This window comes from Thalassophryne amazonica, chromosome 22, assembly GCF_902500255.1.
Source record: "Thalassophryne amazonica chromosome 22, fThaAma1.1, whole genome shotgun sequence".
In the NCBI taxonomy this organism is placed as follows: domain Eukaryota; kingdom Metazoa; phylum Chordata; class Actinopteri; order Batrachoidiformes; family Batrachoididae; genus Thalassophryne; species Thalassophryne amazonica.
The window spans coordinates 14,265,616-14,284,202 of record NC_047124.1 but is presented as its reverse complement, the minus strand read 5'-3'; the positions used below and the strand labels follow the sequence as shown (position 1 = coordinate 14,284,202).

General features: G+C 40.7%; 1 protein-coding gene across 5 annotated transcripts in view; it reads right to left on the bottom strand.

Moving 5' to 3' along the window:
* Window positions 1-18,587, bottom strand: part of nav3 (neuron navigator 3) — a 442,110-nt gene that overhangs the window by 183,941 nt on the left and 239,582 nt on the right. For 4 of the 5 annotated variants that reach the window (XM_034162968.1, XM_034162969.1, XM_034162972.1 and 1 more), the window contains exon 2: window positions 997-1,114. In XM_034162968.1, coding sequence (XP_034018859.1) covers window positions 997-1,114 — 118 coding nt within the window. Of the gene's footprint in view, window positions 1-996; window positions 1,115-10,518; window positions 10,659-18,587 lie in introns of those variants that run through there. The other variant, XM_034162971.1, reaches the window with a different exon arrangement.

Genomic DNA, 18,587 nt, shown 5'->3' with positions numbered 1-18,587 from the left:
CGTCGCTCTCTTTTTCTTTCTCTCTCGCTATGTTCGTACTGTGCACACTTTGAACTTTTGGAAACACGAAGCCTTTCAACTGTAAAATTAGTGTATCACCCTCGACGCTCACGCAGAGGATTTTAATGGAGACCTTTTTCCCTTTCAGCTGACAGAATCTCAGTTCAGCTTCTCCTCGGCTGCAGACTGAGCTGCTTTTCATAGCATTTTACAGCCTCAGGACAGTGAAGCGGCTAACTTTTTAGCACAAATTTTCAGCAACAATTAAGTTAATTTTTCAGAAAACGCGTGCTTGACGAACAGACAATTTGAATCTGAGAGCCGGGCAGAAATTTGCCACTAACCACAGCTAGAACACTGCGGAAGAGAGCTCTCTTAAACAGCCCAGCTTCAAAAATCTCCCCTCTCCCCTACTCCCGCTCAGCAGTAAACAAGCAGAGGGCAAACAACAGCAGTTGAGAGGATTCACAGTGGCTCTTCTCCGGTATCGGAAAACATCATGGGTTGGATTGGCATTTTTCAATATGTGAATTACATCGGTATCCAGGATCAGATCGGTCCCATCCCTACTTCTCTGCCACTTCAGACGACCTCATACAATACCACAACTGATCTCTTGGTGCCGAATCATAACCTTTCCAAAATCAAACAACACAAAATGCAACTACTCCCGGCATTCGCTATATTTCTTAATCAACACTTTCTGAGCAAACACTGCATCTGTAGTGCTCTTTCACAGCATATTGCTTGTCAGAGAGCTTCAGTTCAACCTACTCAGCCTTCCACTACTCTGCCCCATAACATCATGCTGTGGCTGATAAAGTTTATGCATCTGAATGTACTGCAGTTCTGAATATAACCCTATATTAGCTTGCTGAAATGTTTTAAAATACCAAGCCTTTTAAGGTTAGAACTGGAAACCAATACAATCATGTCCAAAGTGACAAAGAAAGAAAGACAGAAAAGTAAAGAAAAAGTGTAAGTGCAGCTGATTACCTATAATCTGGATGATCTGTGCCAACAGGACTCCATCAGTGACATCCTGGCTCAGGTCCTTGATGAGGCGTGGACAGCCAGATTTGGCCAGGTAATGATTAGCCCAGTCTGTGTAGATCTGCAATGACAGATTTTGTACTGTTAAGTACTTGAAGAAATCACAAGACATCACAAAAACTTCTTGGAAAAGACAAAAAGTTTGAAACACAAGTACTATAATTTATGAAGTATAAATCACACTGGAGTATAAGTGACACACTTTTTGTATGTGGAACCTTTTAACACAGTGTTCCCCTGGGGGTGAATTTAACAACGGACAGGAACTCAATAGTACATGTGCACACCACAGTATGTGTTGTTACTTAACAAAGAAGAAGTAAGTCCTACGTATATAGGCCCTGAGGCCCACTGGTGATATTATTCATCTCCAGATTCCATACTGTGACATGGATGAGAGCTTGCAACTTCTCCTGGATGGAACACCAGTTCAGAGCTGGTTTCTTCCCCAGCCGAGGCCAGTACTCATTTATAGATGGCTGGACTGACTGAGACAATGCAGACTGCATCTTGTTACTTAACATAAGGACTTTTAGATTTAAAAATAAATCAGCAAGATGCACAGTTAAATGTGCTATGGACAACATGTTATGTGACACAGTTAAACACCGATTGCAGGCCTACACCATTAGAAAATGTTATTGTTTTAAATCACCTCTATAATTTGAGATTACTGTGCATTATCTTAGTGTAATTCTTTTACTATTTGTGTTTATTTTGTTTAGTACATTGATTTCTGGGAAAGTCCTAAATACACACACACACACACACACACACACACACACACACACACACACACACACACACACACACACACACACACACACACACACACACACATCTTCAACTGCTTATGCAAGCGTGGGGAGCTGGAGCCTATACCAGCAGTATTAGCGCGCGAGGTGTGCTACACCCTGGACAGGACACCAGTCTGTTGCATGGCAATAATAATAATACTAATAATAACAATTATCATTATTATTATTAATGAACATGTGATTTGAATATATAAGTCACAGGACCTCCTGAACAAGTAAAACACATGACCTCATATCACAGTGAATACAGTCATATTTTTCTGTAAACAATGCAGCGCTACAGTGACTGACAGCTTTCAACTGCACAAGATAAGTTCAGGTCTTCTCCCAGTGCTCACATCCCAACAGCACTGTGTTCTGCCTCTCTGTGCTTTGTGCCAAAGACTGCTGTCCAAACATCTCTCCTGCTTAGACAGTTATTTGTCATCAAGCCAGGAGTATGAGAGAACTGTAACTGATTATGATCTTTCTCCATCAGATCATAAATAACCCCAGCAAACATAGTCAATCTCATTAAAGAAGCTAGACACCATTAGCGTCCAGGCGGCAGCGGGCAACAATTTGCACTCGGGTGGAAAAATCAATGTGGCTATTTACACCAGGGTGCATGCAGCGTAGGTCAAACAAGCACCCAAGTGTCTGTGATCAAAAATGCTAATCCTAACCCTGCTGCACAAAGTGCAAGAAAGCGCAACATTGTTGAACAGGTTATACTTTGTGTTTAAGTTTCCCCAACTGTCTGCACTGATGTTCAATTATACGTCACACAAATTAAAACCCAATGAATTTTCTGCAGCACGCATCACATATTTTCTGGGTTCACATTCACTCCAAGTCATTAATTAAATTAAGATGTTAAAATTTGAAAGTTTGCCACAAATGAAATAACAGCACCCTTCAGAGATTTTGTTTTGAACTCAACCTTTATTTAACCAGGGAGACCTGGAGAATTATTAAACATTCTTCAAAGGGAGAATTATGATAGCAACATTTAGCTGCCCATTTGGCTGATTTCCACCAAACTTGATTTGTGGTAAATCACTGGGGTCAAGGTCACAGGGATAAAAGCTAAAATTTCATTTTTTTTTTTAGTACAATTTGCACCAAACCTGATGTACACGTGGAGGTGGGTTTCAGAATTTCCCAGCCAGATTAAATTTGTCAAAGGTCAGTCACTGGGTTCAAGGTCATGTCTACCTGTCTGCTTGTTGTCCTTCTCCTCTCAGGTCCTTCTACCGATTCCAACCAAACTTGGAATATCAATAAAGGTTGACCCTGAAATTGCCAATAAAGAATTCTTTTGGGCAAAGGTCAAATATAACACAAACAAGCCGAACATTTTCAAATGAGAAGAGCATTCAAAGAGACACCCCTCCCCCCACCTATTACTGAGATTTGGTAACATTATTCTTTCTAGGTCGAGTCCACTAGTAATTTTCCTGGACATTGGTTCATTCATAACAAAAACTACTCCAGCAAAGTCAGAAAAATATGAAAGTATCTACTTCATGCCAGATGCAACTGTTTCAACAAATCAAGTAAAAATCTATTCCAGTAATACCCACAACTTAGTTTTTTCTTTTTTTTTAAATCCCAAGGCTTGTTAAAACTTTCCAATTCAAATTTCCATGATGTTGATCTCCTACTAAATGAAATGGTTTCATCATCCCACTAACAAAGAAACACAGGAGAGCCAAGAATTTACCAGACACAATTTATCACATTTACAACAAATCAAAAACCGATAATGACGCTTTTTTCCCCCTCCAGCGGCAGCTATAATACATGAGATTTCTCGCCCCGGAAGAGCAGCTTGTTGGATAATCATTTGCATTGTCAGCTAAAGCCATTAACGGCCGCTTTGTCTTTCACTGCAGCCCATAAGTGGACTGATAGCCGGCACTTTGTCTGATTGCCGTCGGACTGATCGCAACAGCTGATACGGTTTTGTTGGCCTCCACAGATGAAAGATGTGAATCACATTTGGCCTCCAACTGTTTGGAAGCTGCAGAATCTTGCATGCTAAAATGATTCAATCATCTCCAATCTCCACAAGAACCGGAGAAACGATGAAGCAAATGAAGAGAGAGCCACTATCATCCATTCTGACAAGATACGCCGGGAAAAAAGTTATTTTGAATGAATGAATGAAAACAGTTTATTTCAAACATTTGATACAACAACAATTACAAGATAGATCAGTAAAGACAACAACAAAAAAAAGTTCCTACTGTGTACCCAATATGTCCGAAAAGGGGTAGGGTGAAGCATCAGCTTATTTATCCCTACCCCTTCTTCCCCACAACAAGTAATACCCTTTGCCACATATACACATAGATTCCTACACACCTAAACCGATATCAATATATGTATGTATATATGTATATATATATACACACATATATACACATATATACATACACATATACACATATATACATACACATATATACACATATATACATACACATATATACACATATATACATATACATATATACACATATATACATATACATATATACACATATATACATATACATATATACACATATATACATATATATATATATATATATATATATACATACACACATCAACATACATACACATATACATACACATATATACACATATATACACAAACATAAATATACACCTACACATACCTACTTACATACAAAATACTATATATTTACAAGCCGAAGCAAAAAACAAAAACACCCTAACCCTCATTACCCTTCCTCCTCCCTATACCTAGAAAAAAACATATTTTTGTACTGCTGTTTGAACTGGTTCATGCTTGGACATTGCTTGAGCCCCACTCCCAATCTGTTCCACATCCTCACCCCACAGACAGAAATACAGAAACCTTTTAATGTTGTTCGTGCCCACTGATGCTTTAAATTAAATTTAATTTTCCCCCAAAAATCCAGTTGTTTATCGTCCTGATACATTTGAGCTAAAAGCAGAGAGTACCTGAGAAATGAAAACAGGAACTAGACAAAAAGGAGTCGCTCTTCCCACACTGCAGATAGAAAACTTTTCTTGTTATCCCCGGATTTAAAAAGAAGCAGAAAAAACAGACAAGAAGCCGCAAGCAAGATAAGTAAATGATGAAAACATCTCACCTTCTGTGAATATTTTTAAACTGTGTTTCTGCATGTTTCTTTAAAACTATGTGGTAGGACTGTACAATTTGTGGCTTTTTTTTTTTTAAAGCCACAGTGTGTAGGAATTAGCGTCCTCTGTTGGTGACTTTGCAGATTGCATTATGCTGGTCTGGTCACAATTATTTTGCTTCTTAGGCAACAGGGATTCGTACTCTCTTAAGCCCTTTTCGCACTGAGCCAACAAAGTTGTGTAATGTGGCACGCCAACTACGCCAAGCTTATGCAGCCCTACGCGGCAATACGCTGAGGGATGTAAAGGGGTCCGCGAAATGAACGCGAAAAATTAAATGTTTTTTCAACTTTTTTGCAGACATTCGGCATAGAATACTGGATGCAGTTTCCTACGCAAGTCTATGCAACACTCCGCTAGTGTATGCAAATCAAGTCTATGCAAACCAGCACTACTGTACACCATGGCTCCGCAATTGTACTCTACCCTACTACAGTCCGGCGAAAAAAATCCTTTTAGTTTTTTTTTTTTTTAAATCAGTACATACCTACATTGCCAGATTTTATTCATCCTGCTGGACTCTGCTGAACTTTGCTGGCAGTAAAGCTTCAAATCCACAGAAGACATACTGGCGGCCCAAGCTTTCTCCCTGCGTGCAACATATCCATTCATTCCTGTGTACAAGATATGCAGCACAATGCAACTCTATGCAGGTCCGGTGTGAAAGGGGCTTCAACTTCACTTGGGGTAAGTCATATGTAGGCTCCTTCATTTCACCAAAACCATAGCTCTCAAACTTGTTAGCCTGCCTTAGCCTTTTTTCTCGCTCAACCCATTCATTCACTTCATACCTTGGTCGACACAGTCCCTTGCTTTCTTACCATTTTGTGTCTAAATTCACACAAAATCCCTTCCGTAGGATTGTGTGGAGGTATGACTATGTTATGTGAGCTTTTGAACAGAACTACCCCAAAACCATCAGAAAGTAATTATTTACTAAGCGGTCAATCTCAAACATGACTGCTTCTAATTATTATGCATGCTTTTAATACGGGGGTATACAAGAGGAGAGCATTGAATGTTTTTGAGTTTTGTTCACAACTACAAATCCGCTGACAAATCTGTTTCACCCTTGTGTTTTTCTTTTTGTTTTTGTCCCTTGTGATCTTGTTCTTCTTGCTCTTTCAAATAATTTTTGTGGTGTACAGAAGCTCTGTGGGAGCACCCATAATTTCACTGTACCACCCATATACAATAACAATAAAGACAATTCTATTCTACATGGTGGCACTATTCTCCTTCACTCTTTCTAGTTTGTTGGTCCATAGACCTGACATTTTTCAATTTCATCAGGTTTCTGGTTCCTGGAGGAAGTTGTCTTACAGGCAAACACTATTTTTATCATGCTAGCATACCCAAGCAATTAACAGTACTTCAGGTGCTATGGAAACTAGCCGTGAGAAAACAAAAGCTGAAAAAGTGAATTCTGTACAAATTCTAGAGGGCTGTACAGCCTCACCAAACCCCACAATAGAGCAGCCTATGACCAAATTTCAGTCCTTAGGCCTGGATACCATCCACAACACATTTTACCTCATAAACTTGAGTGTTTCTCATCAAGTTATGATTGTTTTTTACCTCATTTACCTCACGCTCAGTTGAAAGCATTTTTTTCACCCGTCTGTTTCTTCTTAGATGGAAGCGAGACGCTCACTCCTTCAAAGCCGCCGCCTCTCAGACATTTGTATCTGTTGTGGTTTCCTCCAGCAACTTTCTACATGATGAGAAGTCATAAAAATCGCAAACCCAAAGAGCTGAGAGCAGTCATCGGGAAACACGCTTATATAAATCCACAGGGAAAAACAGTTTCTCCAAGCAAAAGAAAGAAAAAAAGAGCAACTATGTGTGAATGACAGAGATTAAGAGTGTGTGACAGTGAAATCAAGCTGCAGGACATTTTAAGGGCACAGAGGACGAACACCACCCTGAGCTCATCAAACTGTGGCTAATTTCCAGCCTTCAATCTAATTAGATTGATGTTTTTCCACTAACTCACATCTTAACACCTGTCACATTCAATTGAAACAAGAATGGGGGCTCAGATAATGCAACACCTGCTTGACACACAGAGTCCTGCAAATTAATCCTACTGATACCGTAATACACGTTAATGTGTGGCCTTGACATTTGATCAATTCTGTCTAAAACCAAGCCACTTTGTCTTTGACTAACACACAAACCTTCCACCATGTTTAATTCATGTCGGCGCCACACTGCTCAAGTTAAATGATTATGACCTTGAATTTGACCTTTCATGGTCACGGAAGGTCTTCTGACCAGTAATAGTAACCATAGTAACCATGTATCCCCTTTATATAAGCTTTGGGACCAAATTTTATTACTGGCCCCCAAACTTTGCTTTTAGCCAAATTTTCTTCCTTCTTTCTTTACTTCCTGAAATTTAAAATTACATTGTCCATGGCTGACCATCATTCCACAGGATAAGCTCGCCTCCCTTACTTCTAGACACGGGCAATTCCATGAGACAGACATGACCATTACTGGTTTCAGTGGTCTTGCTATGAGTCATTCATTCATTTTCTGAATCTGCTTAGTTCTGTTCAGATCACTGGGGGACTGAAGCCTATCCCAACAGGTGAAAGGTGGGGTACAACCTGGAGAGGCAACCATATAGACAGAAAAATTCCACTCCCAACTACTGTCACTTGAGTCTCCAATTCACCCCAACCTCCATGTCTTTGGAAGTGGAAGGAAACCAAAGTACCAAAAGGGAACCCACACAAACACAGAGAGCACACTCCACACACAGACAAGATGGTAACAACTGAACTCTCCCTCCACATGTATTTATAAAGAGCAAATTCAAGAAGACTTTCAAACGTTGACAAAAGCAGTCAAAATGTCACGTGCTCAAGGAGTGCAAACTCCCCCTGCCAGGTGGAATTAAAAGCAGCCAGATCTGGCAACACTGACTCTGCTGCTGCTGCTGCAGTGCTGCAGGGCAGAAGAGGCGATGCTAAAGGACATGATGGCTGCTCACAGTGGGCGCGAGGGAGGATAGGAATCAGGTCCAGGATTACATTTTGGAGTCAGCCACCTCCTGACACCAAAACGTCTACCTTAAAAGGGAGCAGGAACAGAGAATTAAGTGTACTGCAGCACAGACAGACAGTAAAAACTCAATTTTTCTGCCAACAATGTTTCTAAGGAAGGAAAACAAAAAGGCAAGGGGCCTTTCAATCAATCCTCTGACATTTTTGGGGTTGGAGGTTCACAAAAAGAAGGGAGGTGTTGTCTAGTTGAATTCAGGCAGGAGAATAATCCAGATGCCCCATCGACTCATTCATTCAGTTTTCTCAAATTTGCAGTAATAAAAACTGTTCAGTAAACACACCTTCAATATGACGTGCAGCCTGGGATCAGACAGCATTTGGATTTTTTTTTTTTAAGTTTATTTTATGCTGAACAGAACACTTTATTAGGCATGCTCAGCATGCTGGGACAATTCGGCTGCACATGGGCTGACAATCGCACCAAAGTAAACTGAATCCACTTTCACAGCCTGCTCTGTAAACCGTGCGTTTGGGACGCTGCATAAGATCAAACAAGCCTCTGAAGGTATCCACAAACAAAATCGAGCTTGAACCCGACAAGTCTGATCTTCTGAATTCGGTGCTAAATGTTCCACACACCCACACACACACACGTCTGTTTACATAAAGTAAACATGCACGGATTAAACAGAATTGCGCTGATGAAACAAGTGATTGTGGTGAGACACGTTGAGCGACTGCTGCACAGCAGCTTAGACACACACACACACACACACACACACACACACACACACACACACACACACACACACAGTGTTCGCTGCAGACTGCAGAACGTCTCCTCAAGGTGAAGCACATCTTCTTGCATAATAAAACTAACATTTTTCAGTTCTAGACAGATTTAAAAACACACACACATATATATAACTCACAGCTTTTAAGTGCTGTTTATGTTCCCCAAGAGACTGGCTATGCTGTAAAATTTAGTTTTAATATCTACTCTTCACAACCCATCATCCTGACTAACATTTCCCTCATTTGCAGTTATATTATAGTTAGATAAATTGTGCTTTTATGCATTTTATCAGTTTGAAAGAGACAAACTGCTTAATTAAACAAGGTCTGGAAACTGTACTAGTGCCACAACGAAACTGACTTGGGTCCTGCATGACAACCACCCGAGCTGACAATCCCATCCCTGCCTCTTGAAAGTAACCATCTATGTGCTGCAGCCAGGTGAAACGTGGGCATCTGCTTGGCCTCTGTCTGCCACTGGGGCACTCAAAACTGAAGCACCTGCCAGCTGGATCATGTCAAGAGAAATGCACCACCGCATGGTCAAAATGTCAAAGCTGACACTCCCTCACAGTGAAAGTAGTACGTTTCATCCTAGTCTCCCAATGTAACCTTTTGTATGACACAAAGTCATTCAAGTGGTACCCAACCATCTGCCAAAGAGACCTAATACCAAAGACATGCAGTAATTACCTGAAATCACTGGTTAGAGTTGTTCCACATCCATGTACTACTATAAGCAACAGATTGATTGTTGTCGTGTCCCACAGCAACCTGCACCTAAGGTTCCTGAAATGGAGCAATATCGCCACCTTGCAGAAATTTACCATTAATGCAGGTACAACAGAATTTCACCAAGAGCTTCAGTACAATAAGACAGGAACCTAAAACACTTGGACCATTCTTCTTCTTCTTCATCTGGCAACACCATGAGCTATTCTTTGTCTTTCTATCTCAAAGATCAAAAACCCACTTGTGAGATAAATCTCTCCAAGCCTAACACTTATTCATGACTGAGACCAGCAAGTCACTGAAAGCCTGAATATCAGTCTTGATTCTGGACAATCACAAATGCAGACAATCAGCTTCTCAACAGCTGCAATCCAAAAATCCACTGATTTCGCAAAAATCACATTCCCTTCTTACAGGAAGAAAATTAACACTCGTGAAACCTTTTGCTTAATAAAATCCCTTTAGTTTAAGAAGTCATTTTCCGACAATCTCGCTTTTTCACTAATTTGCAAAATCTAAAGTAACTGAGCAGCTGCACTATTTTTTTTAAGCACCCAAAGCTCTGACATGGAACTGATATCCTGGCTTCAAACCTGACCTTGGACCTCATTGGTCATTTACCTCCTTGCCACTATCTTTTTGTTTGCCAACAAAGGAAACAACATAACATTTGCAAAGAAGTCCTCATTTTCTCAGTGTGATGCTCGAGTGGCACTCAAAGTTCAGTTTGCCAGCCTCTTCTCTCTGAAACCGAATCAGTCCTGGAAGTGGAGACCGGAGCTAAAGCTCAGCGATAACGCCACCTTCAGTGGTGCTGACACATCACAGACACATGCAGCAGGAGACATACGTGCACACACGCTACTGACACCTTCTGTCCACGTTCAAACACACATGCAGTAACTCCCCCTCCCCTCGCCCACCCTGGTTTGGCTCTGTTCCAGCGGCCAGCATCCAGCAGCAGAAGTCCAGTCTCTCCACTGATGTGTTCCTCACACGGAGAAGCTTTCCTCCTCTTCTCTGCAGATCTCCCCCTCAGCTGCATGGATCCCAAACACAGCTCTCATCCCAGGAGCACATAAACTGCCTTCCACAGTCTGATCACAATGCAGTGAATACAGCTACGCAGGTATTATTGGACAAAACTGCAGTGGTGCTACATGGCCTCTGGAGGGAGCTAGTTAAAAGAAGAGCAGAGGCAAAGCTTTTAGTGTTTCTGTAAAATCAGTGCTTTTCACCGGGGAAAGAAGAGAGAAAGCAGAGGAGAGCCTTGCTATTATGTTCAATTTGATGGTTTCCCTCCCAGTACTTATTAATGTACTTCCACTAAATGAGTGTTAATGTATAGGCTCTTTAATCAGGGCTTCATTCCAATGCAGCTTAATAAGTTTACAGCTTAAATGCATTCAGGGGAATTCAGTGTATATATCGTAATTTGTGGCACATTTAGCGGTGTAATGCTGTCTAAAATAGGCACGTGTGTGTAAGCTGCAGTGTTGTGGCTCTAAAAGCTCAACTTGGCATCGAGGCTGATCCTGTGTGGGTCCTAAATGTAATTAAACACAACATAAAAGTGCATTAACTTAATGAGCAATGAGTCAGTCCAATCAATAGAGCTGTGATGGAGCCTTCTTCATGATTCTCTCCTCTGTCTCCACAAAACCCGTCAGGAACAACCACGACTGATTGAAGGATGGAAAGCTTTAATGATGAGACAGTGGAATCGCTGGCAAGACAAAACTGACCCACAGAAACACACTCAACACAACGTGAGGAAAAAGCAAAGTTAATGAATTGTTTGAACAGGAAAGGCAAAGATTTCAAAAAGGTCAGAAATCATATTTGGGGCTGATGACATGGGCAGTGAGGGGAATGCCGGAGAAGATGAGTGTGGCAAAAATGAGAAAGCTGAGATGGACGTGGAGCTACAATACTGTACAGAATAAGAAAAAGTTGGAAACGTGCAGGAAATGGAGGAAAGCAGGTTGAGATGGTTTAAACTGAGGCGAGAATCAAAGTACAGGGGAGATGAAGCAGGTGGATGAATAGAATAAAGGAGGAGAAGCAACAGGACAGGGCTGTGTGAAGAAGGTCCATTAACTTATTCACAGATTTGTTAGGCACATAATAGTTAATAAATACAATAAGCTCCAATTAATCAAAATGTTTGCCCCAGGTCCGAAGTTAAAAGGCACCCAAACAGAAAGACCTCCACAACTTTTACCAACATTTATCTCACAAGAAAACTTATGAAACGTTTTGTTAAAAAAAAAAAAAAAAAAAAAAAAGGTTATAGTGCACCTGGAAAGTATTCACAGCACTGCACTTTTACCACATTTTTAAAAATGTTACAGCCTTATTCCAAAATGGATGAAATTGATTTTTTTCTCAGAATTCTACACACAGTACCCCACAATGCCAATGTGGAAAAAGTTTTTTTTTTATTTTTCCAAATTTATGAAAAAAAAAAAAAACTAATCATGTGTACATAAGTATTCACAGTCTTTGCCATGAAGCTCAAAAGTGAACACAGGTGCATCCTGTTGCCAATGATCATCCTTGAGATATTTCTACAACTTAATTGGAGTCCACCTGGGGTAAGTTAAGTTGATTGGACATGATTTGGAAAGTCACACACCTGTCTAGATATAAGGTCCCACAGTTGACGGTGCATATCAGAGTACAAACCAAGCTTAAAGTCAAAGGAATTGTCGGTAGATATCCGAGACAGGATTCTCTCGACACACAAATTTGGGGAAGGATACAGAAAAATTTCTGCTGCTTTGAAGGTCCCAATGAGCACAGTGGCCTCCATCATCTGTAAAAGGAAGAAGTTCAGATCCACCAGGACTCTTCCTAGAGCTGGACGCCCGACAAAACTGAGCAATCGAGGGAGAAGGACCTTAGTCAGGGAGGTGGCCAAGAACCTGATGGTCACTCTGTCAGAGCTCCAGCATTCCTCCGTGAAGAGAGGAGAACCTTCCAGAAGGACAACCAACTCTGCAGCAATCCACCAATCAGGCCTGTATGGTAGAGTGACCAGACAGAAGCCACTCCTTAGTAAAAGGCACATGGCAGCCCACCTGGAGTTTGCCAAAAGGCAACTCATGGACTCTCAGACCATGAAAAACAAATTGCTTGGTCTGATGAGACAAAGACTGAACTCTTTGGCGTCAATAAAAGGCATCATGTTTGGAGGATGCCAGGCACCATCTCTACAGTGAAGCATGGTGGTGGCAGCATCATGCTGTGGGGATGTTTTTCAGCAGTAAGAACTGGAAGCATAATCAGGATTGAGGGAAAGATGAATGCAGCAATATACAGAGACATCCTGGATGAAAACCTGCTCCAGAGCGCTCTTGACCTCAGACTGGGGCGACGGTTCATCTTTCAGTAGGTCAATGATCCTAAGCACAGAGCCAAGATATGAAAGGAGTGGCCTCAGGACAACTCTGTGAATGTCCATGAGTGGCCCGGCCAGAGCCCAGGCCTGAATCCGATTGAACATCTCTGGAGACATCTGAAAATGGCTGTGCACCGATGCTCCCAATCCAAACTGATGGAGCTTGACAGGTGCTGAAAAGGGGAATGGACATAACCGCCCAAAGATAGGTGCACCAAGCTTGTGGCATCATATTCAAGAAGACTTGAGACTAATTGTTGCCGAAGACGCATCAACAAATAATTGAGCAAAGGGCGTGAATACTTATGGACAACTTTTCATGTTGTCATTATGGGGTGTTGTGAATAGAATTTTGAAGGAAAAAATTAATTAACTCCATTTTGGAATAACACTGCAATATAAAATGTGGAAAAAGGGCAGCGCTGTGAATACTTTCCTGATAGATTGTATTTATCGCAAAGGAAAAAAAATTACGGAATTTTTGCAACCAGGTATATTACAATGGAAAAATTTACACAAATTTTGCAAACAAAATGTAGATTTCAAAGAGTTGCACACCTGTACAGTTCCTCCAAAATCTCAGGTGCTCAGCTACAAACACCGGCCTTTAAAAGCCTTTTGTTATGGACAGAAGCTGGTCTACAAGAACTGAATTAGTAACCGTCCAGGCTGTCAGTGATCTGATGGCTTCACGATGATGAGCAGACAACACGGGAGAGGAACAGAGCGGCCTCCCAAAAACTGAATCATTCAGGCATCATTTTCTCGTGAAGACGCAAGCCACAATCTGCCAAGCCACTTTGTCATTTCAGGGGAAATCCTGAGCAGAAAATGACATAATTGTAAGGCTGGAAGAAGTTTGGACATGGAACTTATGTTAGAAGCGCTCGCAGACTTCAGTCAACGCTGATCTCTCATAGCACGGCAGGAACTGAGGGCCAAAGAGTGACGAGAGAGAGCGAGGGAGAGAGAAGACGGTCAGAAAATGAGATGTTTGAGAGTGAGCAAATGACAGACGAGCGCAAACAATTTGGAGGCGGCAGCATGCATACTGGACTAAAAGACAGACCGCTACAAATGAAATTATTCAGCTTTTTGATAAACTGTCAGCGGTTACAGAAAATCTTTCGCCAAAACAGCAAAATTTCAAGGTAGCACAGAGGGGAACTATTTTGTGTCATAGCTTTCCATTATTTCGTGCCAGGAAAAACGCACACATGTCCAGAGTCAGTCAGTTTATCAGAGCTGGTCTGGCATAAAACATGCATCTAAATTGTGGCTATCCACCAGATTTAAAACACAATATCAGCATGAATATTTAACGGCCTACTTCCTGATGACCTCCTAAAGGAAGTGTACCAAACAGCAGTTAAAGAGAGGAAGATATACGTACGGACAACCAGAAAAGGTTGTTAAACGATGAAAATCTATCACACGCTGTCGGGAAGTAATTTCATTCACTCCGCACATCCACAAACGCACATATTTCCCCTGCCAACAGCCTTGAACCCAAACCGGAGACAGAAGAGATTTAAAGCATCAGTCTTGCACCCGCAGCCCTCAACAGGTCATTAGTTTGTACAGCAATGAAACACAAAACTTCTAAAAAAAAAAAAAAAAAAAAAGCAGTAACTACAGTGACGCCCCCCCCCCCCAAAAGAGTGAGCGAGAGAGAGAAATAAATGAGAAATGTTTTCATAATTTCACACCTCCGACACTATTAATAAAAAAAACTAATGAAAAAAATGGAAATTCTGATAGCACTCAAATTGTTGCTGTAAATTCTACTCCCATGTGACTCTCTGGAAAGTTCAGGCAAGGTGTCCTATGTGAGTCCCCCCCCCTCCCCGCCCCCCAAAAAAACACAACAACAACAACAAAAAAAACCCAAAACCCAAAGCAAATCAATGAAACTGACTTTCAGAAATGGATAAGGTTACAATATAACCACCAGAAATGTACACTATCATTTCATACCAGAAACTACGGCTGACCCAATCGGGTTTTTTGGTCATTTAATATTGAGTACCTACCAATACCAAAGCAATGAATGGACATCAGCTCCATCCACACATGCTGCTTCTGAAATAGACCAGTAATGGACTGGGGAGTCCCACGTTGAATAAAGCTGATTCAATCAGTCCAAATATGCTTTGAATGGACCACACACCAATCTCTGAGATCCCTACCATAAATACCTGAAATCTCAAGTATACAATGTAATTCAGGAGCTGAGTCGAAATATTGCAGATTGTGTGCGTTATCTGTGAAGACAGGTGTTAACTCGAATGCATCCCGCTCTTGTTTTATAAATGAGGATTCTTGATGAGACAAAACAAGCCGTGAGATGACTGATGACTTCACAGTTACTCACTGGGTGCTTTACTGTCATGCCAACAATAATTTGAGTAAGCTGGTCTGTTTACAACGTATCCATCAATCATGAAGTGATGTTAACAAAGTAAGACTAAGCGTATAAAATGAAGGATTTGGCATCTGGCTGTTCACAACATGCTGTTTTTCTATAGGTAAAGGCACTTTATAACATATATATATATATATATATATATATATATATATATATATATATATATATATATATATATATATATATATATGCTTCATTGCCTTCGTTTAAATGCGTTTATTGTGTTTTCTTTCTTCCCCACTATATTTTATTACTGAGATAAGTAAATATTACAACACCCATAAATAAACTTTATTTTCTGCAACAGCTCACACTCACATAAACCCTCGTTTATCTTCACAGTAAGTCTCGTTAAGATTATTGAGACACACAGACATGCAGTATCTCGCCTTGCCATGGCAACCGCAGTTCAGATCCACAGCGTCTAATTCACACCATGCTCAGCGGCGTTTGAGCCCGACGCTGCCACCAATGACACGCTTACACAAGCTTGGGGTTGAGCTTTGAATCAAAGCATGTTTGTAAACATTTTCAGCTCACCACGCCCACCACATCCTTCTCAGAGCCTTCTGTGATTCACAAAGACAGAACAACAACAACAACAGTGTATGCAACATAATCTGAATATACATTCTCTGTCATACAGCATTGTTGTGTAATGGGTGTAGAAAAATACAACATGTTCATTAATATGCAAATATGTGCACCAAATAACCATGAGAGTGGGCATATCTATGGTATAAGTATAAAGTGTGCATCGTATTGTTATGTTGACAAGAAAAGTTGCTTCATCTGGATTAATATGCAAATATACATATCAAAGATTTGGAAAGATGTTGGAAATCACCACAGAATTGGAAAGAATCTTTACAGAAGTACCCAGTTGTGACCTCTTACAGACTTAATGTTGCTTCCCTGAGGTATTGGCAAGTCTACCGTCTGCTCACTGTCCTGGATTTAACCTGGTTTTTATGTTTGTCTGAGAGACCACAACACTTCCAAATCAAGACAAAACTAGCAAATGCAAAAAGAAAAACACATAAAAAAAAAAACTGTATCAAGTTTTTTTCTAGCTTCATCTCCTGGCTAAAGTAAAGCACTTCCTCAGTAGACGTGATCTTGAGACAGCCATTCATGCTTTCATTAGCTCTAGACTTGATTACTGTAATGCACTTTATTCTGGCATTAACCAGTCTTCTCTTGCACGCCTCCAATTGATGCAGAATGCTGCTGTTCGTCTTTTAACAAACAGTTTTAGACGTGAGCATATTACACCTGTCCTGGCTTCTAGTTAATTTTAGAATTGATTTTAAGAATTTAATGTTTGTTTTTAAAGCTACTTATGGCCTTGCACCTCCTTACCTGTCTGAAATTTTAACTTTGCACACTTACAGTAGGACATTATGGGCATCTGGCCAGCTTTACTTAAATATTCAGAGGCCCCAGACTGTGGAACAAGCTACCTCTCGACTTGTGCACTATTCCTGACCTAGCACTTTTTAAATCTAAGTTAAAGACTTATTTATTTAAGTTGGTGTTTAACACCTAGTGGGGAGGTGGCATGTTCTGTTTTTATGTGCTGTTTTAAATTTTATTGTATATGTGTTTTATTTGTGTGAATCTGTTTTTACTGTTAAGCACTTTGGACACCATCTAGTGTTGTAAAGCGCTGGTTGATTGACTGAATTTAACAACAGGTATTTGCATCAAAATGTCTTGCAGATTGAGAAAAAAGCTTTCAAACACAAAACAACTATAACCTACAGCCACGTTTTATTATTAATATATATAAAATATGTGCACCTTGGAGAGTCACCAGGTCCTTTACTCCTCTAAGTGTACCTATAGTGTCCAACTCTCTCCTGTATACCATTATTGAGTGATTAGGTTGACAAGAAAAAATACTTAATCTACAACTACGTGTCAAATTATGCATCAGACAACTGTAAAATGGTATCAGCTATTTACTCCCCAAGATATAAGTATGGTGCATGCATCAGGTGCCTAACATGTTTTGTTAATAAGCTATTATGACCTTAATAATGTACACACACACATATACACACACACGCGCACACGCTTTCTGTCTGATATCCATCTTTTCTGGCATACTGCAAGGCTCTGTCATCATTCCTTTGGATTTTTGAAAGCTCCACACCCTCCAAAACTCATAAATAAATCAGGAGAAGAAACAGGCTACCATGCCATTAGCTGTCCCTGCCGCACACGGAGAGACTCTGCCAGAGATACCAAGTTCCAGCTGCCAGCTTTCCCACAAACAGATCCTTATCATGATAACCAGACTGCCACAATCCCATCAACTCTTTCCCCAGAGACTCCAAACTATCATCCAAACCAACGCCAAGAGAAACCGTATCATGAGGACATGATTTGTGCTAGTGTGACTCACCGGTGGCTTGCACGGATTCGTCACACTTCCTCACAGCAATCTGACTGCGCATTAAATCAAGATGCAATCCGCTGCGTTCGGCTATTTGTGGTCGGTGGAAACTGGAAGCACTTTTGTAATTGAGAGCAGCATCCTTCCTTGGACAGCGATCGGGATAAAATGTATGTTATTGGCAGGAAAACAGCTTTTCTGAAATGCAAATAATAGGCAGCCCAAAAATCATGACTGGGTCTGTGCAGCGTGAGGTCGTGAGGTTATGTATGTTTGCAGATGGTGCCGTAAGCCCACAGAGCTATCAGTGGTCCGTCCACCTGTTAACAACAAATATCAGCCCTGTTGGAGCATTGCTCCCTTTTTGTTTGTGTTATGAAAAAGCCCATTAATATGCAGTACACACCATGTCTGGTTTCAGTTAGGCCCGCCATCTGCTTGTTGAGGAAGAAATTAATGGAGATCTCTGCATCCATGGGTTTTTGATTGGGAGGCGGCAAACTGCCAGGAAAGATTTTTATGAATAAAGAGATGAGAATGGCATGGCGTGCATTTGAAATTGATCAAATGAATGAACTGTTGATCATTTTGTACAGTGCAGAATCTGAGGATATGAGTGAACATCTCACACCTTAAGTAATAACACAATGACAGGAGAAGGGTGTAATTTGTTCAAATGGATGGTTTTTGCATTTGACTGAATTGTGCTTTTTATTTTTGAGCAAGAGTGAAACTGATTATTACCATCTCTATTATTTGT